The following is a 24,604-nucleotide window of genomic DNA, read 5'->3' as shown; positions in this document are numbered from 1 at the left end:
TTTAACTGCTATGCAATGCTTCTTCTAAATCAAGAAGTATAACATGCAGGCATATTTAATAAAAACCATAGAGCCAGCAAGGTACAGGTAATTAAAAATCACCAATTTTATTCAGCTCATGAACATCAATGTGTATCACGTTTTATTAATTTCACGTGAGCACCGGTACACCGATAATTGAACACTCATTCCACACCTGTATACGGTGATGGTTTTGTTAAAGGGCTTTACGACGCTTGCAACACATTTAGGTCACATCAGCGCCAGTAAAAAGGGGAAAAAATGGGAGAGTTAAAAGTTCTATAATTACAATTAAATTACACAAGAATGAGCAAGACAAAGGGGATTTGGGAACAAATAGGGATGAGAAATAGTTTCCGCAATATACTTAGTTTGAGATCACATATAAGTCTCATCCGGACACAAGCACAGGATCCAACAAAGAGGATTACACTCAAATGTTTAGATTCAAAATAACAAATATAGTAATACATAATAGAGAGATGATTTACAAGGAAAAAATATCATCTCCCAAAACAATAAATATGCATTTGACTGTTTCCCTCCCTGCCAGGACTCCGGCCAGGGCCAAGACAGAACCTTTTGTTTTGTTTGTTTTAAGGGTTTACGGCGCTTGCAACACATTAAGGTCATATAAGCGCCAGTAAAAAGGAAGAAAATGGGATAGTAAAAAGTTCTAGAATTACAATTAAAGCACAAAAGAAAAGGTAAGACAAAGGGGAATTGGTTCTAATAGGGAACAGACGTAGATTCCAAGAGCACACCGTCAAAGTACTTAGTTTGAGATCACCTAAAAGTCTCATCCAGACACAAGCACAGGTCCCAACTAAGAGGAATACACTCAAATGTTTACCAATCATATAATATAATTTGTTAACTAAACATAATACAATGCATAACAGAGAGCTGATTTACAAGGAAAAAAATATCATCTCCCAAAACTACAACTATACATTCGACTGTTTCCCTCCCAGCCAAGGAATTCCAGCCAGGGTCAGGACAAAACCAAGTAATCTCATTCCAAGACAACGACAGGAAACAATTGGAAAACGGGTATGGGGGGATAGAAGACACAGCATGGATCTCCCTGCCCACCATGGGAGGTCAGGATCCCCCTAGAATACTATTGTGGTACTATAACAATGAGTGTAACAAATCCAAAAATCATTAGTTTTAGTACGGACATTGATTTCAGCGACTGAAAAAAACATGCAACTTTTCATCCTACAGTCCTGTGAAACAGTGTTCATAAAAGTATTGTACATGGATAGTGCGACAGAGCCCCATTCAATACTGATGTGGTAGGTTATGTTGATTATCAAAATAATAACTTAACCATTCCAGAAAATATAACAAAAGTACATTTTTAACATTTAAAATATAAAGTACACAACGAAAGACGGATATCTATGAAATTTAGAGACAGAAATCGGAATGATATTGAAATAATGAAATCAAGATTGATCCATTTTATAAACATAATATGACAAACATTTGATTCAATACTGATCTAACCGAATTACATAAGTCATTAAAAAAACACAAATAGGAAATAGATAAAAATTTCAGCTGTGTATTGACTGACTTTGTGGTTTGTGGATTTTGAAAATAAAACAACAAACTACATTGATAAATATACTGAGCCATTGCAATAAGACACGTCTGGTAAAACTAACACACACACACATAGATACAAATTCCTAAAGGTAAAAGTTTGAAATAATATTATAAATAACAATTGATTCTTAATTAGATGATATCCAACATAGATTTTTCAAATACAAATAACATTAAATGCTGAATAGAGACAAAATTTGTCAATGACTGTTCCCCAAAAAGAGCCTTTTCATGGTCTTCAATCATTTAAAATGATGATTCATGAAATGCAAATTAGTCTAACGGGACGGTCAACCAGGTGTGTGGTCGTACCTCATCCCAGAGGTGTGAACAATAGAATCTACTTGTATCCCTTGTTAATGTCTATCGCGATAGTCAATCTGGTTTGTGGTCGAACCGTTTAGTCATAGTCATCACAGAGATGTGAACGATAGAATTGACCTGTATCCCTTGTTAATGTCTATCGCGACAGTCAATCTGGCTTGTGGTCGAACCGTTTAGTCATAGTCATCACAGAGATGTGAACGATAGAATTGACCTGTATCCCTTGTTAATGTCTATCGCGATAGTCAATCTGGTTTGTGGTCGAACCGTTTAGTCATAGTCATCACAGAGATGTGAACGATAGAATTGACCTGTATCCCTTGTTAATGTCTATCGCGACAGTCAATCTGGCTTGTGGTCGAACCGTTTAGTCATAGTCATCACAGAGATGTGAACGATAGAATTGACCTGTATCCCTTGTTAATGTCTATCGCGATAGTCAATCTGGTTTGTGGTCGAACCGTTTAGTCATAGTCATCACAGAGATGTGAACGATAGAATTGACCTGTATCCCTTGTTAATGTCTATCGCGACAGTCAATCTGGCTTGTGGTCGAACCGTTTAGTCATAGTCATCACAGACATGTGAACGATAGAATTGACCTGTTTCCCTTGTTAATGTCTATCGCGACAGTCAATCTGGTTTGTGGTCGAACCGTTTAGTCATAGTCATCACAGAGATGTGAACGATAGAATTGACCTGTATCCCTTGTTAATGTCTATCGCGATAGTCAATCTGGTTTGTGGTCGAACCGTTTAGTCATAGTCATCACAGAGATGTGAACGATAGAATTGACCTGTATCCCTGTCAGTGTCATCGACTGACATCGTCATGTGCATGACCACGAAGCTATGTTCAATGGTGCGATGGGTAATAATAATATATAAATTGAGCTCTTATATAGCGCAATATCCACTAAATGTGCTCAAAGCGCTTTACAAGGGGTCCCTGGTCAACAGCAACATTTAACATGTAGGACGAGACATGGCGCCTGTTAGGCGATATTACAATTTTTCGGACAAAGACAACGCTGTTAACGGCCAGGTACTCACTTTACACCTGAGTGTGGTGAGAGAATGTGAGTAAAGAGCCTTTTCCAAGGACTCATCTATGCGCCGAGCGAGGTTCGAACCCAGGACCTTCCGATCCGAAAGCGAGTGTCATACCACTAGACCACATAGCCGCACGTAATGAGTGGCTTTGTTTGTTTAAGGCTGTCACCACCAAATGGTTTGTTTGTTCAATGGAACGAGTGGGTAGACAATGCATTTTTAATCTGCTGAATACCTATGCAACTGTCATGAGTTGCATATTCGTTATTTGGGCAATTAGAAGTTGTATTGCCAGTGACAAGTCTGGATAAATGCAGAGTGGACTATGGTAAATTTGAAAAATTGTTCAATTTCATTGCTGTCGCTAAATTGGAACACTGCTTCATTGGGACGATTTGACAGGAACCGAGCTGTCCAAATAAACCGGCTTGGACTGTATTATTATTATTATTGTTATCATTATTATCGTTATCATCATCATAATTAATATCATTACTATTTTCATTATTACTATTATCATTATCATTATTATAATTATTATCATTTTCATCATTATTACTTTTATTACTACCACTACTACTACTACTACTACTATTATTATTATTATTATTATTACTATTATTATTACTGTAGTGTGAATAATCAATATATATTTTTCCGCCACATTTTCTTTGAGAACCTTCATTCAATCATTAAAATAAAATAAATAAAAACAACTATCCATGCACCTAACACTAACAGTTTCAAACGCTCTAAAAAAAATATTGAAATACAAAGGATTCAAAAGAAGTTCATACCAAAGTTGTATTTTCAATTTTGATAACCTAACATATCAGTGTATAATACTTTTTGCTCAGTTTATCATGATTCTTATAGTGACAGACATATTAAGTATTTTGATTTTTGCACAGGGTCTCGACAGATCAGTTAGTAAAGCACTTGCTTGACAGGCATAGGGACTGAGAATTGTGCCGCTATGTGGTCTAGTGGTATAACACTCTCTTTCGGATCGGAAGGTCCTGGGTTCGAGCCTCGTGCTCCGCACACAGTTGAGTTCTTGGAAAAGGCTCTTACGCAAATTCTCTCACCGTACTCAAGTGTAAAATGAGTACCTGGCCGTTAACAGCATTGTCTTTGTCCGAAAAATTGTAATATCGCCTATCAGGCGTCATGTCCCGTCCTATATGTTAAATGTTGCTGTTGGTCAGGGACCCCCTTTTAAAAAAGGTTTTTAAGGGTTTTACGGCGCTTGCGACACATTAAGGTCATATCAGCGCCAGTAAAAAGGAAGAAAATGGGATAGTAAAAAGTTATAGAATTACAATTACAGCACCCAAGAGAAAGTAAGACATAGGGGAACTGGGAACAAATTGGGATCAGGTGTAGATTCCAAGAGCATACCACCAATGTACTTAGTTTGAGATCACCTATGTCTCATCCGGACACAAGAACAAAATCCAACAAAGAGGAACACACTCAAATGCTTACATTATACATTAAAAATAACAAATATAATAATAGATAACAGAGAGATGATTTACAAGGGAAAAACTATCATCTCCCAAAACAATAACTATGCATTTGACTGTTTCCCTCACAGCCAGGACTCCGACCAGGGCCAGGAAAAAGACCAAGCAATCTCATTCCAAGACAAAGACAGAAAGCATGTTGGAAAACAAATATAAGGGGATAGAAGACACAGTATGTACCTCCCTGCCCGCTATGGGAGGTCAGGATCCCCACCTAGAGGGACCCCTTTGAGCAAATTTAGTGGATATTGCACTATATAAAGCTCAATTTTAAAAAATTTATTTAAAAAAAGAGATCGATCCCGGGTGAAGTTGAGATTCTGACCCCCTTGTCCACTCAGCAGTCATTGGGTAGATGGATCTGTTAAATCTAGCGGGAGTGCTTTGCAGTAGACTAGCATTCTATCCAAAGGGTTGCAAGCAATTGCCATTGACGATTTCATACTATAGAAACTGGGTTAAATTCCGGCTCCATGGGCCTAATAGCTCTGAAGGACTATTGTATTTTTGTTTGTTTTTCTGTTTTGGCTTAGTACAAAATCATAATGATTAACACATAAATACAACAAACGCTCACATTGTAATATAAACTGCAATGCTGGATGCTTAAAATTAATTACATAAAATCAAGACAAAAGTTCATTATTTCTTATAAATAAAATAGATTTAAAATATACATTCGATTAAAAAAACATATTAATTTCAATCTTCAACAGTGTGACATGCTTAATGCGAGATAGAAAATAATTTATCAGTATTGCAAGTTTGAGCAATGATCAACTAAAAAATTGAACAGAATGGAAGAAAATATTTTAAAAAGCACTAAATAGTTTGATTTAACTTCATCAAGTTAATATTTCAAAACATCTAAGAAGAGGTGACGCAATATTACAATTTGTTTCACAAATAATTCCCCCCTCCCCCCCTCCACCCACCTACTTCACCTTCGAAACTAAGAATAAAGAAACCCAACAAAAACCACAAAAAGAAACATTTTCCAAAATTCAAAACTCTTTCAAACGCTTGCAATTGAAATCCTCATTTTCATTTATGGCACTGATGGTAATATCTGAATAAGGCAATTTGTCATAAACGCAGTGAAAATAGCAAGAGGAATTTTGGAATTAAGATTATTTATACTCATGCATTATAATAATAAAAGTGAAATCATCAAATATTTGCACAGAAATCACCAATCGCTGTAATGATTGCCAAGAGAGTAAAGACATTGTTTTTCACAACATTTCAAAGATTTAGATATTATAGGAAAAACTCATTATGAAAGGATAAAACCTCTTAAATACATTTTAAAAGATGTTCCAACAAGGAAACCAAACACGAATGACTATAGAGTGAATAAATAACCAAACAAAACAATCCGCCCCTAAAAATATTGACTTAACTCAAATGAACGATTGAAAATGTATCTATTTGGTTTAGCATAACTGTAACTGTTCTATAGAGATCTCTTTAAATATTAGTTATGCTTAAAGCATTGATTGAAGGTAATTAACATTTATTTCCGAATACCTGAAGAATAGCATTGATTAATATAATTATTACAAGCAATGCCTCGACACACTGTAGCAGCACATTTCGCTTGTGTTCTGCCTAGACTTTTTATTTTGTTGTAGTCATCAATATCAGCATTTCGTTGCAAAGTTTTTTGGCAATAAAACTATTATAAAATTGTCAAGCATAGCTTTTAAATTATCTGTAACTATTTCAAAACTTGTTTGAATTTTTCAATGTCCTACAAAATATGCACTGTTTCACCCTTATCATCATCATCATCATCATTATCGTTGATATAATTCATCAGAAATATATATTTGAATGTTTAATGAACCCAACACCACATGATCTCTACAATCAGATCACAATTTTTAATTTCTAACTACAAAGTTTATATGAGTATTTATTCAACGCTTTAAAAACTAAACTACTTATTCTGGTTAAATAAATGATTTATAATAATACATCTGTTACAGTACAATAATTGGTTGTTGAAAATCAGGAAACAAGGATTAGATTAAAATGAGCTAACGCATAGATATAGTCAACGTTTCAAACAGATTGAAAACATTCAGATCCATTAAATTAAATTATTCATAGTTGCAAAACGATTTGCAAGCACAATCTCTCATTTTCCAACCATCAACCAATATGACTGACTGACATGAAGTGTATGAGATTTACCAAATTCTTAACCACGTCACAGTCATATTCCACTAATTTGTTATGGCCAATGATTTAAAAAAAAAACAACTGAAAGAGACCGACATTTATAAATTCTCACTCTTCACAATCCATGCTAAAAATTGGAATGAACATTCATACACACACACACACCCTCTCTCTCTCTTACATACACACACACACACACACCCTCTCTCTCTCTCTCCCTCTCTCTCACATACACACAAATGAATAAAATGTCAACTTCAACCAAATAAAAACTTTTTTTTTAAATGTAAAAAAAGTATGTAAGGCTTTATATTTTCTTTATGAAAACTTGTTGACTGCCTTTTTATTCGATCTGACATTTACTATGCGGAATCGAATAACATTTTATATAAAAATATGAGGGCTTTTACTCTTAAAAGGGGAAACACTTGTGGCGGACAAAAAGAATAAAATTAATTATATAACAATGTTTAAAATGTTAGCATTGAAATTTTAAATAAAGAAGACATTGCATGTTCCATTTTATTAAAATTATGATATTATTTGGAGGTAGAACATGCATTATTGAAAGACATATTTACGTGAATGCAAATAAGTCGGAAGACACCTCCCCCCCCCAATTAAAAAATATAAAACAAACAAAATAAAACGTTCTGATTATTATGTCTTCTCTCATATATGGACTCTCATATACAGTATACACTATTTTTCATACAACCAGATAGATTTTCTGGTTCCAAGGAATCTTCAATATATGGGGTAAAACAAAGTTACGGTGCAATATCTTGATAACGACACCCCTGAATAGCAACATACAATAGTGAAATAGCACCCTGTCAAAATTATTTTGCTATATACAATTTTAGTACAAAAAACCTCAATAAACCGTCATGCATAGTATAAAAAACCTGTTTAGTAACATCGATATAGTGATAATTGGTAACTGAAATCAACATTTGATACAAAAATTCTACTTTTTTTCTGACCAATGTGATGCCTTATTTGGTCCTACTCAAAGCCAATGAGAACGCTTCTTTTCCAACCAATGAGATGACCACTCAGTCTAATAATTCTAATAATTGTGATTGAAACAATGAAAATATAATGCATCAAAGAGTTAAAGCATAAATTGGACTGTAATATGGGGTTACTTGGGCCACTTTTCTTGAAAAAGATTAGTATACCAAAAACTTGTTTTTTTCTTCAAAATCTAACAATATTTAGTCGTATTTTCACTCATAATAAGATTTCGAAGAAAAAAACGTTTATGGATGTACTAATCTTGTCAAGAAAAGTGGCCTAATTAACCCCATACTACGATAAGCTCTTTGGCATCTGGAGTAATAAACTTTTTCATGTGGTTGTGATGCAACTAATCATAATCAGTGGTCTACGGTTCACATTAAAGTCTAATTACGTTCCCTTTTTCCGCCATCTTGAGAACACCCCAAAAAAACAACACCCTTAGATAATGAAATAATTTCCCAGGTCCCGAAAATATAATTATTTAAGGGTTGCACCCTATCAAGTCGCTCTTTTCTGTCACTTAAGGAATGTGTACTCAATCTTTAATCATTTAAACTGTTCATCAGACACATCTTATCACAGCAATCCCGATTCCACTTACAAGCTAAAGATAATGCAAGTTACAATAGCCTAAAATTATGAGATAAGATAATCATTTAAGTCAAAAATTCATTCCTGAAAATTGATACAACACATTCTTGTCCAGGGCAGGTTGAGAATGACTTTAAAAGGCTGAATGGATGTGACACATTTTATGCCCCCTCCTTTTCAATTTACAATCCTTTATTGTAAAGCAATACTTTGTCACTCGTCCTAGCTTGTATCTCCGGCTCCAAATTTGATGTGTCAATCTGTGATTACAATAAAAATATAAAAGTAAGTGTTTTAATTCAAATTAAAAATTGATGCTACAAATTGTATGTGGGAGAAATTGGCGTGAGATTACGTGACATGCTTGACTACACCTGAGGACTATAAAATATTATGCGAACAAATATGTCAATCAACAATTTAATGGTTCAAGGATCGAATCTCTGACCTCTGGGTCTGCTTTAAATGAAAACATCACCTAATAGCTTCAGACAATATAGAGAGGCACTATTCACACTCAATATCAGTCACCCCACCACGTGATCTAGATCTCATAAAAAATACACAACGTAAATCTCTTCCAACAACCCCCCCCCCCCCCCTCCCCCTCCAAACTCCTATACATGCACACCAGCCATCACCCATCACTCTGAGGTTAAATCAATCTTCTGTTGTATTAGACCATCTTTATAGCATGGCTGATTTGTGAATGAACCACTTACAGTTTTTAAATGCATATGGTGAAAAGAAAAAGGATCGAAAATAAACATACATTTTTGATTAGCCTAACTTTGATTAAACATGACTTATTACTGTAAAAAAAAATCTGTATAAAATGAAATTAAACAAAAACCTGAGACATCTGTGGGAAGAGAGCAATAGCGATAGGTAGTGCAAACCCAAAGGATAATGTTACAACCAAAGCGTTCAATGGTAGATGAAGCCTGGGATTCCTCTTTAGAAACTTCATCCTGAAAAAAATAAATCCAAAAAAAAATAAATAATAATATTGTATCGTGCAATGCTGTGAAAGTTTATTTAATCTTTATGGTTTTGACTTATCAAAGGATCCAGGTTTGGATTAACTGAATTTTGTTGACTACATGTCCATCAAAAATAAAAAGCCTATGGCATCTGAGTTTTTAAAGGTTTTATGGCACTTGCGACACATTTAGGTCAATTCGGCGCCAGTAAAAAGGGAGAAAATGGGATAGTAAAAACAATTCTAGATTCACAATTAGAAGCACTTAGAAAACCTGGGAGTCAGCGAGGGAGGAAAATGAAATTATTTATTTCACTTAATTTCCTGTCAAAAGTCAACGTTCAGATAAATCCGGTCCTGTTTTTTTTTTTCTTATGCTCATCAAAAAGCTTGGTTCAAGAACCAGTTTCATGTATTTGAAGGTAGTATAATTGTGTAAAATTAAATTTAAGGAGACAGCAGAAGTACAAAGGTCTGCCACTCATAACATTGAAATAAAAAGGAATTTTCAAATATATTCCATAAAAAAATGGACAACGAATATTCAATGGTCTGACACTCATAACTTTGACAAGTAAAAGCAAAATTGTGTTTTAATTCAATGACTACTAAATCCTAAAAAAGGTTAAAAATAGAAAAATGTGACTGATTAAGAAAGATCGCTATCTACCCCAACACATTGTGGAGACAATATATATCCAAAATACAGGCCATAAAAACTGATTCCATTTAGTAACTGCCTAAAATTTGGTAATGGACGAGACTGCCTTGGACAGAGTAAGTAGACGACTAAAATCTAGTCAATTTACATAGGAATAACTTTTAAAGATGAGCTGTTGAGAAGACAGGAATGAAACAGGATCAGACGAGAACCATAGGAATAACACAAAGAAAAACAGACTGCAAAAATAAGGGAATGAGCAAAAATCTTTAAAAAAAACATGTCTGCCAGGCAACATCCATCTATATGTGACTTTAACAATGATAATACAGACAGGTCCTCTCAATCAACCATTTTTGACAATAATATCCTGAAATGACAGTAGCACCACTGACATGGACAAGGTTGGAATCCAATAACTTAGTAAAAATAGTTTGAACTTTTAGAAAAAAAAAACATTAAAAAAAAAAAAAAAGAGAGAGAGAGAGAGAGAGAGAGAGAGAGAGAGAGAGAGAGAGAGAGAGAGAGAGAGAGAGAGAGAGAGAGAGAGAGAGAGGAGAGAGAGAGAGAGAGATTTTTTGTTTGTTGCTTTAGGTCTCTTCCAACACAATTGAGGTTATATGAGAGTCCGCTGAAACAAAAAAACAAGCAATCCAACAAAAATAGTACAAATGTAAATCAAAATCATAACCTAAAGATATCATAAGCTAAATTATGAATAACCAAGAACAAACAGGCAGAAGATTTACAGAAAAAAAAATATCCCCTGTCAAAAACACAATCACAAACCAAAGAAGCAGGATAGGCTAGTAAAGAGAAGAAGAAACGACATCACTATCGGATCGTACACCCATGACGAACCTCATAGGTATATGATTCAAGGGTGATGCTCCCATCCAACCACTCGCAGAGAGAGAGAGAGAGAGAGAGAGAGAGAGAGAGAGAGAGAGAGAGAGAGAGAGAGAGAGAGAGAGAGAGAGAGAGAGAGAGAGAGAATGAAATATACTCTATTCAGATGACTTACACCATTTGACACTAATCAATATCATATTTTACCAACCTTTCTAAAGCAGCCATAATTACTGGTGGAATAATGAGGATTGGGGCAGGAAGGAACATTCTCGTTACAGCAGTTTCTTGAAGGGCCTGTGAATGTTAGGAAATTCAAACTCAGTGTTGAATAACTAGCCTTTGTGGTTATATTTAACGAGCAAATACAGAAAAAAAAAAGGTTTAATGAATGGAATCAGTTGATTAATTTAAATGTCGTTTATTCATTTTTACCCCCCCCCCCTCCCTCTGCATTTAACAATAAAGAGAAGATTGTTGTTATTAAGGGTTTTACGGCGCTTGCAACACATTTAGGTTATATTAGCGCCAGTAAAAAGGAAGAAAATGGGATAGTAAAAAGTTCTAGAATTACAATTAAAGCAACCAAGAGAAAGTAAGACAAAGGGGAACTGGGAACAAATAGGGATCAGATGTAGATTCCAAGAGCATACCACTAATGTACTTAGTTTGAGATCACCTATAAGTCTCATCCGGACACAAGAACAAAATCCAACAAAGAGGAATACAGTCAAATGCTTACATTATACATTTAAAATAACAAATATAACAATACATAACAGAGAGATGATTTACAAGGAAAAGAATATCATCTCCCAAAACAACTATGCATTTGACTGTTTCCCTCCCAGCCAGGGCCAGAACAAAACCAAGTAATCTCATTCCAAGACAAAGACAGAAAGCATGTTAGAAAACAGATATAAGGGGATAGAAGACGCAGTATGTACCTCCCTGCCCACTATGGGAATAAAGAGAAGAAAAAATACCCAAATCATTATAGAAATTGCAGAAATCATTTACAGATTGAATAGACAAACCTTTTTTGCCGCAATTTTTGATGTTCCTATGACATTGTTTTTTCTGTCAATCACTTCAATTCCTTCAGAGAGTTCACTATTTCTCATCAAAACAACATTACAGGTACTGGCTGCAGCTGTTTGAGAAATATGTAAACAAAACCATATCTGACTATTTGAACATAAACAAAGACCTTTTCCTGGGAAATCATCATTTCAAAATGAAACACCCAACAACGTGTTGCTGAAATTAAATAACATGGTTACAGAGTCATTTTAACTCTCACAAATAAATCTCATACAACTCATTACATTGCTTGTAATAAGGCATTAAAAAATACAGTCAAAGAAAATGCAAGATAATTGTCCAATGACATCCCATCAATTGATCAGAAGTGTGATGTCAACCGGTCGAGTCTAATCCCGGGCCATGCCAGCATTTCTCGGTACCAATCCCGGTAATGGGAATTCCCAATATCGATGTTACTTGACTTTCAACAAATAGGTCAATGAGAAATGCTCCCCACATCACCCACTACATGTGAGACTGTCTACCATCTTTAAAGCTTCGTCAATCCCGGTCTGGAACTAAGACTGAGTAGTGGTTCATGCCACTATAGTACCTATCAAGACCCCCTTCTTTGCACAGCAACTTCATGAGGGTGCTTCTTTATTTGACATCCTTGTCAGTGCGGAGGACAGGGTCCATAAAATTATTGGCCTTCAGAGGCAGACCACAATAACAAGACTTTTTAAATTCAAATGAAGTGAACCATTCATAAATTGTCAAAAAATGAAAGAGAAACAAATAAGAAAATGCGAGATAATCACAAGGGCAGTTTTCATTTGAAGTCAATCTTAAAAACAGAGAATTTTAATAGTCAAGCAAAAATGGAACAAACATGAAAATAATCGAAATCTCCACAAGGCATGAATATGATTGTATTACTGTATAAAAATAAAAGATGGCTTTACCTACTGCAGGGAACGGTACAAATCGTTGGATGAGATTTTTTGTTGCTGGTTTAAAACTGCTAGCCCTTTTAATAACAACATTCAAACCAACCTGAAAGTAAAAGGGAAACAGCTCATGAAATATAAGAGTTTTTGTATTTTTCTCCTCTTTTCTCTTAATTAGTAGAAGGAGATCGCGTTATACAAGAACTAAAAGATCACTTTTCATGATTTAATATTTGGTTTAATAATGCCTGAGCAACTATTTATGTGATGCAGGCCAAAATAATCAAGCAATGACCACACGCGGGGAAACATTATTTTATAATATAATTCTACTGGGACTGGGAAGTGGAAGAAGTAAGATGAGGCATGATGATCATGCTCGATCTATCCCTTAATCCATTCCTCCCACCATTTTATCTATCCATCGAATGGGCAATTTTACATCTACAATCATATTACAGAGCAGAAATTTTATAAGTGGAGCCTCATCTTACTTCTTCTACTTCCCAGTCTTTGTAATTAGAGGATTCAGACTACGGTTCACAATTTCATGAATTCAAACACACATATGTACACAAACACAAATTTCGACATGCACTCTGTGATAGTATTAGAATTTGTCATTTTTCCACGATTCTAATATTTTTGTAAATTTTGTGTTATTTGTCATCTTAACCAGTTCTTGAGGGAGTTCATTCTATAAACAAACAGCAGAGGGAAAGAAAGACTGTAGGCAAGTGTCTGTTCTTGATGTTTGAATTGATAATTTATTATTGTGTCTCTGCTTTTTTAAAAAAAAACCGTACTGCCTGTATCAATTTTTTTTTGAAAATACATGATGTTGCATTTTTTCTACATCTAAACTTTCCATTAAATTAATGTGAGCATTTCTTTGCCATTCTCCTTGCAATGGACACACCAACAAGTTCACTTTTCTCCCTTCTTGAATCTTCTTCCACAACAGCTCTCGGTCTCACAACAGTATCACGACAGGTGACAACAGGAGGTCTCCCAGTTCCTTATCCTGCATGTCAGATCTCCCATCTTCAAGTTCCCTGACTCACCTTCTAACAGTTTGAATTGAAGGGCCATTGTGCTCCAAAACTGTACAAAGGTCTCTGTGAATTTCGACAGCAGACTTGCCGAGAAGAGTTGAAAATTTGATGACAACTCATACACGTAGTGTGAGAAGGTTGCATCAATGTTTTGTTCTGTCATTTTCCTTTGATTACACTTGGACAAGGAACAAAAGTATAACAAACTTGCCACGTCACAGCTTTATGACACAATACCAACTATCATTGAAATTTGGCATAAAAATTTCTTAGGTATGACGCCATATTTCTCAAATTTTGGCAGTTCTAAGTTGCTTATTAGCGAAGTTATAGAAGAGGGAAACTTAATTCTGAGACATATCTTGAATCTAGGGCAGTTACCTTTGAATGTGTTACTGTTACCTTAATTTTTTACCACTGGCTATTTGTGATCCCACTTTATGTACTTCACTCTATTTGAAAGGCCTTAGGTTGTGTGCTAGAAATTTTCTACAAAAGTCTTACTATATTTAGGGCTATGATTGCCAATGCTGTTCTGTTCATTTCATCATTGGAAATAAAAAAAAAAAAAAAGAGCTTTTATACAGCGCAAAATCCATTAAATGTGCTCAAAGCCCTTTACAAGGGGCCCCTGGCCCACAGCAACAGTTAACCTTTAGAACAGGACATGACGCCTGTTAGGCGATGTTACAATTTTTTCAGACAGAGACGACGCTGTTAACGACCAGAAACTTATTTTACACCTGAGTACGGTGAGAGAATGTGAGTAAAGAGCCTTCTCCAAGGACTCAACTATGTGCCGAGCGAGGCTTGAACCCAGGACCTTCCGATCCGAAAGCGAGTGTCATACCACAAGACCACATAACCGAAATTAACCTAAAAGATTTTTTAAAATCACATATACAAAGGTTACATTATCAACTTTAAATTTTTATCAAGGATGAAATTAATATCAAGTTATCACTTACAGCAATTGAGACAGCTGTGGTCACAGCTCCCACATAACCCATAATAAATCTTTTCATGGGTGTTGGCTGAAAAAATACAATAAAACAATTAAACTAAATCAACTTATGAAAAAAAATCACTTTCCTCACATAAAACATTCTTTTTCTAAAAAAAAAAATCAGAAAGACATAATGACTAAAAAAAACAAAATCTCGATCCCTCCAAGTGAATATTTATACAATTCAAAATTGATAAGAATACATAAGTATCTATGAAAATAAAAACAAAACCAAAATCCAATAAATTTTCCTTTCCCGTCATTCAAGTTTCCTTAACTAATAGAGAACCATCATATTTATTCAGCTTGATCTGGGAAAAATTAGCCTTGACAATGATCAAGTAAAAACATAAAACATAATGGGCTTGCTCAAAAATTGTAGCCATGTCAAATATGATAAATGGTTTACATCGAAATAAATATGCTTTATTAATCTATTTCCTTTTACTTTTAAAAGAAGAAGAGTTACAAAATAAACAAAGTCACCTTTGAAGCATTTCTGTTTGCATAATTGACGCATGCATTGTGACTCTGGTTAAGCCATTGCCAAAAGATGACTCCTTTCAGGGTTGGATTTGGCAAAAGCAATCCAACAACCTGTGAAGAACATGGATCAAAAAATAATTAAAAAAAAATAATGACAATAAGAGAATGAATACGATTTTTTTGGTAACCTTTTGGATAGGACATTAACTGGTTGTAAAGCGCTGATTTTTATCTTTAAATTTTTTGTACAATTTTGAGAACCGACCTTTGAAAAAAAATGTGCACTATGTTTCAATTTTTATGTCAAATAATATTTTCTAACTGCTATAATTGTTGCCTATTGAACTTATCTTTTACAATTGCATTCCTTGACTTATATGTATATATATATATATATATATATATATATATATATATATATATATATATATATATATATATATATATATTATATATATATATATTATCAAATACATATTATTTAGCATCAGCCATAAGGCTCTGAAGGACTTCTTTTGAGTTTCTTACATTGGATATGGCTTTCAAAACATTCCTGAAGTTGAAATCCTGAAATTCTATATACTAATCATATAAAATGGGTTAAAATCAATGTGTTGTATACTCACCACTGGACTGCCAAATGGAACAAATCCTGAAATCCAAATTATGAATCATTGAGTCAGAAAGCAATGAATAATGGGCTGGTTAATAAAATCAATCAGTGCGATAATGTGAATGATGACAGATATCATGAAATGATTAGTGTTGTAATCTATTGCTAATTTACGATTGAAAGACAGTTGATGATTATTCTATACAGTGCCCAGTTCTTTTCCCTATCTCCAAATTTTTTGTTTGTAATTTTTATAATTTATTTTTTTCAAGCAAAGGGCTATCTTTTCAGTGATTATTAAATCTTCTCATTTTACTAATCTTGTGTAATTAACTAAAACTAAATATGACTCGTTGTGAAATAAGGACTGTAGAAACTGTCAGGGTAGTGGCGACATAAAGCATAATTTAGTCAGGTATGGAGAAATCATATTTTATGTGAGAACAAAAGCTGTAGGAAATTACTTGTTCTTTAGTTTACATGTTTAAAAATCAGAATTTATCAAGTAGTAATCAAAAGTCAAAATACCAAATTCACAGCATAACCGAAGATAAAAAAAGTTAAATTGGCCACACGGCGTGAACAGCCATTCGTGAAAATTTTTAAAAACCAACTGAGTCACAATCTTGACGATTGATTCAAGACAAAACAATATAAATAACCAAATATTGACATGATTTACAACCAGCTCCATAGATTATAATTTTGTTGGTTAGACAACTGCATGTAGACCAATTTATCAGAATTTCAAACGGTTTACATAATAGAAGTAACACAACATCATCGCTAAAAGCTACTTGACAACTTATGTTTATGTCTTGTCTTTGATAATAAGTTTCCATTTGCTGTTTTAAATAATTGTCTTTTTCCTTTAATTGACCAGCTTCTAAAGCTTTTGTTTGATGACATATTTTTTTCACAATTTCTGGGACAGATTTTGTCATATAAAGTCTTTATTTCATTGTTATTGATAACTATGCATTCAAACATTTAGTTTGTTGTTCAAACATTAATCAACAGATTTATCCCCTTTTTAAAAGTCCATTTGGGTCATTATGATAGGCTTACTTTCGCTTATTTGGCAACAAGTAATATAAATTTTAGGTTGGAAAGAACTTCAAAAATGTTGTTTATCGACAGGAAGCCATACATCACTGGATGTGCAGAATAAAGTCTTTGATATTATTATGACAAAAAATGAAACTAGCAACAGTCTCTCTAATACTTTACATTTAATTTTGTTGTCATTACCTGACATTCTAAAGGGCATAAAGATTTTCTCTCCTGTGTCAGGGTGAATCATAGCCTGTAATGAAATGAGACAAGAATGTGATTTCTTTCTTTCTTCATCATAATAAATTAATATAAATACATACATAAATAAACAAACAAGCATAAATAAATAAATACAACAATAAATAAATAAGAAATAAAAGAATAAATAAACAATTTATGAACAAATGAACAAATAAATGAATGAATGAATAAATAAATAAATAAATAAATAAATAAATAAATAAATAAATAAATAAATAAATAAATAAATAAATATCACATCAATAAATGCATAAATAAATCTTACATCTAATGAAATGATTCAATAAGGTTGCAATATAGTATATTTTGACCAGTTACAATCCTACTAAATATTTTCAATATTGTCATTAGTGACCTGCTTTATCTTTTGTGCCTTCCACAAGTCCTCATCAGTCGTTCCAGATGGTGTCTGTCCTTCTTTAAAATCATCTAACAATTTAAGCGAAGACTTAAGCTGTTCCTGAAAGTCGGAAATGTTAATAACATGATACATTATATATTCATTACAAGATAGGGATTTAAAAAATTGTAATTCTAATATTCACCATTGCAATGATAAATCAATACTTAGTTTGAAAAATGGATGTTGTCGGAGTAAGTCATTTGCCTTTGGATCGAAAGTGTTGATTGGCAACTTGGTCATGCAGTAATGAAAAGGAGGGGGAAACACGTGCAACTGGGCAATTTTGATGGAAACGTTGAGTTTTATGGGATTGTAGCAAAAACTTTTGTGAAAATGATAATACCCAAAGCTGCACCTCAAATGCTGTTGTGGGTAATCCCTATATTTTATTTCAATAATTAATTTCAAATTAGGGCTCACTGAGTATCATTCAAGAAGGATAATACTCAGTGGGCCCTAATTTATAAGAAGGAGGGGGCATGTAGCAAACATTCACGTCGTGCCTCTGTTAATCCCTCTCAAAGGGAGAACCAATTGTTACAAGACACACTAGTCAATGGTAGAAGTGGTAAAAAGATGGCCCTTCAGCCTCTTCCATGGTAGGATCCAAGATCGTGTCTTTCAATGCAGAAGGAATCTCACATCAAAAATAGAAATCCTTGCAGTCCTCAAGACTGAAATAATTTGTCTTCAAGACATGCACAAGGGAATGACAGCTGACATCCCAGGCATTCACCTGATTATTCAACACGGCAATCCAGTCCACAGATTTGCCATATACACACGAGACAAGTCCACCATCTTGAACAGCAAAGATTTGTCACTGGATGGAATGGAAATCCTAATGGTGGAAAGTATACATCTGAACATCATCTCTGTATACAAGCCACCGCCGATCCCGTTCACACGGCCCGATATAGATTTTCAAAATCAGAAACCTTTAGTCATAATACAGGACATCAACAGCTATTGCACCACCGGCTATAGTAAAAACAGTGATGGTGACACAGTACAAACATGGGCCCTCAAGTATAATCTGACAATATGGCATAATGCTAAAGACAAACCCTCCTTCTGTAGCTCAAGATGGAAAGGAGGATATATAACTCACAGACTTGATATTTGTATCCCCTAAGCACTTCCACAGCTTTGAAAAAACTGTTGGTGCTTCAATCCCCAGATCCCAAATATAGACCAGTTGGTGTTATTGTAAGACTTGGATGTAATAAAACCCATGAAGTCAATGCCCAGAAAAAGATTCAATTGCAGGAAAGCCAACTGGGAGGGTTTCTCCTTTGAACTAGACTCCACAATTACATGCATCAAAGCAGTCCTGAAGAACAATGACCAAACATGAAGATTGTAAAGATTATAGAATCCCTCTTGACCAACAGAAGATTCTTTGTAGAAATGGGCGGGAGAAAAAGCAGATGGCGCTTTCAGAAGAATGGCCTCCCACAAGGATCTCTTCTGGCTCCAACTCTATTAAACATCGTCACAAATGACCAGTCTAAATATAAAAATATAAGGAGATTTCTGTATGCAGATGACTTGTGCCTGGCAACCCAGTCCAGAGACTTAAAAACCATTAAAGACAGACTCTCTGCATCTCTGAATATACTCAAAGAGTACTACAGTGCACTCTGGATACGTCGACGTTGCCTAAGTCGATTTTTACCCAAGTCGATTTTTTTTCTTGGTCCCTCCCCCTTCGTCCTATGTAACATTAGTAAAAAAAAAAAAAACTCCACATAAGTCGATGTCGCTTAAGTCGATGTTCTTATCACTCATGACTACAATAAAATCACAAATAAACAAGTATTTCCATTGGTTAAAAAAGGTACCAGTAAGAATTTTCAGTGGTTAAGAATATCCGTGAACGATTGGCGCACATCGACGTGATGTAGGTGCTTTGCCTGACGTCCGTGTTCAATATACATAAGCAGTATTGAATAACTTTAATTTCTCCATCTCAAATTTTACATTGTCGCAACTTCAAGTTCAAGAAATTTTTTTGGTTCTAATCCCAGGCCATCCCATGTAATGCCGCTCTTAATTAGTATCAATTTTATCAAGAATTCAAGTCAAGTCTACAAGTCCTTGACCTAGAGGCTCCTACTCTTCCGCTTTTCGCGGAATAATTTCAGTTAATTGGTATACATTCCGCATTCAAGGCAAAAATTCCGCTTTTCACCTTTCCAATCGAGGAAAATTAAAAAAAAAAATTCTCTAGTGAAAAAAAAGTGAGCTATGGCTTACTTCGTCAGCATCTCCTATGGTCAATCAACACACATTTTGTGTGTCTGATTAGTCCCTTCAAAGTGTGTGCTGCTGATGTCGGATAATATTATATGTTTGGGAGGGGGGTTGACCGAAGTATTATTAACATTATGGTGACTCCAATTTGTGAGGTCAATGACCTTGGTAATATTATATGTTGGCTTCATTCGGTAATAATATTATTGAGTACGGTCAGCTTCTTTCCCTATTTAGTTTTAGCCCTGTGTAAGTGTGTGTGTACCGGCACGCGCGTCTGTTTGTTTCGGTGTGTGTGTGTGGGGTGGGGGGAGGGTCCTGACAAGGTTAAATCCATCCATTCAATGCTTTGCTCTCAGACGGCCAGGACCTGTGTGTCCTCTATTATTATTTGACCCCATTCTTAGTCTACACAATCTGTACATTTTTACACATTTTATATTTTTAATCATTTGAGTACTTTTGGATTGTCTATTACATTTTCTGTTGCAAAGCATGTCATAGTCAATAACAGTAAGTTGATTCCGCTTTTTTATCTCAAATTACGATTTTTGTATTCTGATTCCTCTATGGGGCTCTTGGGGGTAGGAGCCTCTGATGACCACTACAGAGACCGCGCGATATGAAGGGACATACTTATTCTAGATTGGTTTGCTTTGTTCACATGCGTTTTTTCTCATTTGGTTACACTCCGGTTAAGTTGATTTTCGGATAAGTCGATTTTTTTCTCGGCTCCCCTGGGCATCGTCTTATCCGGAGTCCACTGTATACAGAAAACTCTCTAAATGTGAACCAAGGTAAAACGCAAATGTGTGCTTTCCATCTAAACAACAACAAAGCAAACTGGATACCAAATATTTCCCGGAATGGAGTGGTACTGGAAAATAACATTTTCCCAGTCTATCTTGGTGTTACACTGGATTGTACCCTATCCCTCGCCCAACATACAAACAGATGAAAGCAAAAGTAGCCTCAAGGAACAACCTACTGGAAAAAACCAAATAGGGTGTGGACCCAGAAACTCTAAGGATAACAGCATTAGCGCTCTACATCTCAGCTGAGTATCGCTCTCCTGTTTGGTCAAGATAAAGCCATGCCAAACTTTTGACCCTGAACTTGACAATACCTGCAGTATAATAACAGGGACACTGAAACCAACACCCGTACCAGCAGGATTCCCTTTCGGGAATAGCACCGCCACTTATCAGGAGGGGGACACACACGAAAATACAAAAATACAAATAAGAAAGTGACACTAGACACCCTCTCTATGACGATACCATCCCAATCAAAAGACTAAATTCAAGTAGTAGTTTTATGTTATCTGAGTCTGAGAGTATTCATCCCGACCATGCAGCCACGTATATAGTCCATACCTGGAGAGAATGGGATAGCTACAACAATGACGCCATCCACGGTCTGACAGAAAACCTCCCAAGTGGAACAAAACTATCCAGGTGAGAGTGGATGACACTCAACTGGGCAAGAACTAAAGTGGGGGGGAAAGTGCGCAGACCATGTGAAGGTGGCGACTTTCGATGGACAGTCAGTGTATGTGAGGACAACCAATGCAGTCTATGTAACACATCCTCTTGGAATGTAACTTGGGACTGATGTGCACTGACACTGACTTAAGAACCTTCAGTCCAGAGGCTATGAAATGGATCCAGCACTGGCGTGAAACAATATGATGAAGATGATGATGGTCCAACAAGGATAAATTGTTTTAATCCAACTACATAATTATTATCTTGAGGTTAGTGGGGCCCAAATAGTTCAGTTGGTAGAGCACTAGCTTCACATGCAAAGGTACCAAAGTTGATCCTGGATGAAGTCAAGATTTTTTTCTGACCCCTGTCCACCCAGTAATGATTTGGGTAGCTAGGGTCTGTTAGATCTGGTGGATAGTACTTTACAATGGACTAGCATTCAATTCAAAGGTAGTAATCAATTGAAATTGTCCATTGCACGCTGAAGAAACTAGAAACTGGGACAAACTCAAGCTCCATGGGCATTATGGCTCTGAAGGACTACTTCTCTTGAATTTAGTGCGTGCCTTCTTGCAAAACAACAAAAAAAAAAAAAAAAACTATAAAAACTATTTCATAAGGACACCTAATAAATTTGACATATATAAAAACCTTTGAAGATTAAATGTACATTTAAAAATAAATAAATTGGGCTTTTATGTAGCGTGCAATATCCACTAAACATGCTCAAAGCGCTTTACAGGGGGTCCCTGGCCAACAGCAACACTTAACATTTAGGACGGGACATGACGCCTGTAAAGCAATATTACAATTTATTCGGACAAAGACAACACTGTTAATGGCCAGGTTCCCATTTTACAACTGAGTACGGTGAGAGAATGTGAGTAAAGAGCCTTTACCAAGGATTCAACTATGCGACGAGTGAGGCTCGAACCCAGGACCTTCCGATCCTAAAGAGAGTGTCATACCACAAGACCACATAGCCGCACATATTATATATATTACTTACAGATGTTGTGAAGAGAGTCCGTGGATCGATCACGTCTAAAAAATGTCGCAGCCGACCAGAGAATGAAGACTGTGGAAAAGCATGACAGATTAGGGGTCCTATGTCACTATGTCTGGCACAACAATTATGTTGGCTTTCGTAGTTTAATATATTACTTTTTAACTGTCAAGTGTTCTTGTTCTTTATAAATAAACTGAGTATATCATTGCAGATCTTGTATATCAAAGGAAAAATAAAAATCACTTCCAAAAGTCCAAAGTACATCTTTGAAAGTCTTAATATTACCCAAAAGCCTGATGATAGCTGGTAGGTTATTCAATAAGCAATGAGTGGGGAAAAGGAATGAAAGTAGCACTACCGTAATACCCTAATTGTCGAATTTTTATATATTTTTTTCTTTTAATTATCAGGACTGCACAGGACAAACAATTTAACTGAAACAAGGAGTGAGAAGCCATTTGATATTTATCAGTTTCATGATTTCTTGGCAACTATGTGTAAATGAGGGTCCCGATTACTCAGTTGGTTGAACACTCGCCTCGCAATCAAAGAGGACAGTATCGATCCCACGAGAAGTTGAGATTTCCTCTGTCCACCGAGCAGTGAATGGTTAGTTGAGCTGGCGGAACGTACTTTGCTATAGATTGGCGTCCTATACAGTTACAGAGGGTAGCAAACAATTGTTGCTAGAATCTTTTAAATTTTAACGCTCAGGAAACCGTGTTAAAATCCGGCTCCTTATGAGTCCGAGAGACTGAAGGACAATTGCATGGTGAGGAGATGTGGATCTAGTATAATTGTATTGGTTTTATACTTTGCACCAAAATTGTAATAATTTCGAGTTTCAAGAGTAGGGCCCTAGAGGAGTAGTAGAGTAGGGTCCGGGTGTGCATCTATCTATGATGTAGCAAAGCAACGTGCTTCTTCTTTTGTTGTAATTTTTCAAAAGATTTTCAGAATAAAAATAGACAAAAGCTTTGCAAAATATCACAAATGCGTAATAAAAGGTGCATTATTTTTTCTTTTGTTTAATTAATAATAATTCCATCAACTTTCACCTGATCAAATCTGGGTTGATTTAACTGGAACTGGAAAGGTGGATACTGTCCGTTTTTGGCGAATGCCACAGTGTGGTCCATGATGAGTCTTAGCAAATCTTCGAGAAGGAATATAGAACAAAATATCTGAATTGGAATAAAAGAAACACAAGTCTATCCTTTAATTCTCATACACTACAAGTCGATCTTGTATTTTTTCTTAACAGTAAGTTCAGTAAGGAAACTTTGTGTTATTGTTGAGCTTTAAATAAGTCAATGTTTTGATCCTGATGGGTAACCCGAAGGCAGTGACCTCGTGATCACATGACTCCTGAACTTGCTAAGTTGCTTTATCTGAGTATGAGGGTTTTAAATTACTTCAGCAACCCATCGACCAAACCAGATTAATCTGCCTCTTGTCACGATAGGTAATGAGATAGGACGGAAAGCATTCCGATCTATTAAAAGCGCCATTTGATATCGACAACAAATAATAGCCATTAGATAGTATGATTCACAATTGCTATTTACAATCTTTGCCGTAAAATGCAACACCACGTCCGACAAACAACAATGCTTCCTCATCCCTTTATCACCCAACCTCACAACGTGCTTTTTCCTTACTAAACATGAATCCATTCAAGCTCTTCTTTTTCAGTCTTGCTATCTCCCTCTCCCTCTTATTTTCATTCACCTCATTCATACCCCCCCCCCCCCCCCCCAACCTTTCTCGACTCCCGTCACAATCTACATACTTACCCTTTAAAATTGTCATCGTCCATCCAGTGTTGTGGCCAGCAAACGCCTAAACAATTTTTTTTACATTCGCCAACAGGGTCAACCGCCTATACTTGTGATGATTTTAAAAAAAATTACCAACTAAATTTACTTTCCTTATTACCAGAACCAGCACCGCAACCACCACCACCAACATCATCATCATCATCATCATCATCATCATCATCATCATCATCATCATCATCATCATCATCATCATCATCATCATCATCATCATCATCATCATCAACAACATCATCAACTACACTACCACCACCAACCACAACCAACAACAGCAACAGAAGCAATGGCACAACCGCCACCACCATCACCAATACTT

The 24,604-nt window shown here is 35.4% G+C and overlaps 1 protein-coding gene across 1 annotated transcript; it reads right to left on the bottom strand.

The window, feature by feature from the left end:
• Nucleotides 1-3,800: 3,800 nt before the first annotated feature.
• On the bottom strand, nt 3,801-23,820 carry LOC144964225 (sideroflexin-5-like). The gene is made up of 12 exons (XM_078898239.1): nt 23,509-23,820; nt 22,451-22,519; nt 17,648-17,752; nt 17,227-17,281; nt 15,989-16,014; nt 15,363-15,473; nt 14,839-14,904; nt 12,831-12,921; nt 11,877-11,992; nt 11,051-11,136; nt 9,201-9,318; nt 3,801-8,607 (listed from the first exon to the last, which is right to left on the bottom strand). Exons 1-12 carry the CDS (start codon nt 23,587-23,589, stop codon nt 8,530-8,532), a joined length of 1,002 nt encoding a protein of 333 aa, XP_078754365.1. The 5' UTR covers nt 23,590-23,820; the 3' UTR covers nt 3,801-8,529.
• Between the last annotated feature and the right edge of the window lie 784 nt (nt 23,821-24,604).

The sequence above is a fragment of the Berghia stephanieae genome, chromosome 2 (genome assembly GCF_034508935.2).
Source record: "Berghia stephanieae isolate SIO BIC M18660-M18661 chromosome 2, UCSD_Bste_1.3, whole genome shotgun sequence".
In the NCBI taxonomy this organism is placed as follows: Eukaryota; Metazoa; Mollusca; class Gastropoda; order Nudibranchia; family Aeolidiidae; genus Berghia; species Berghia stephanieae.
Note: the sequence above shows the minus strand (reverse complement) of the source record. Positions and strands in the feature narration are given on the sequence as shown.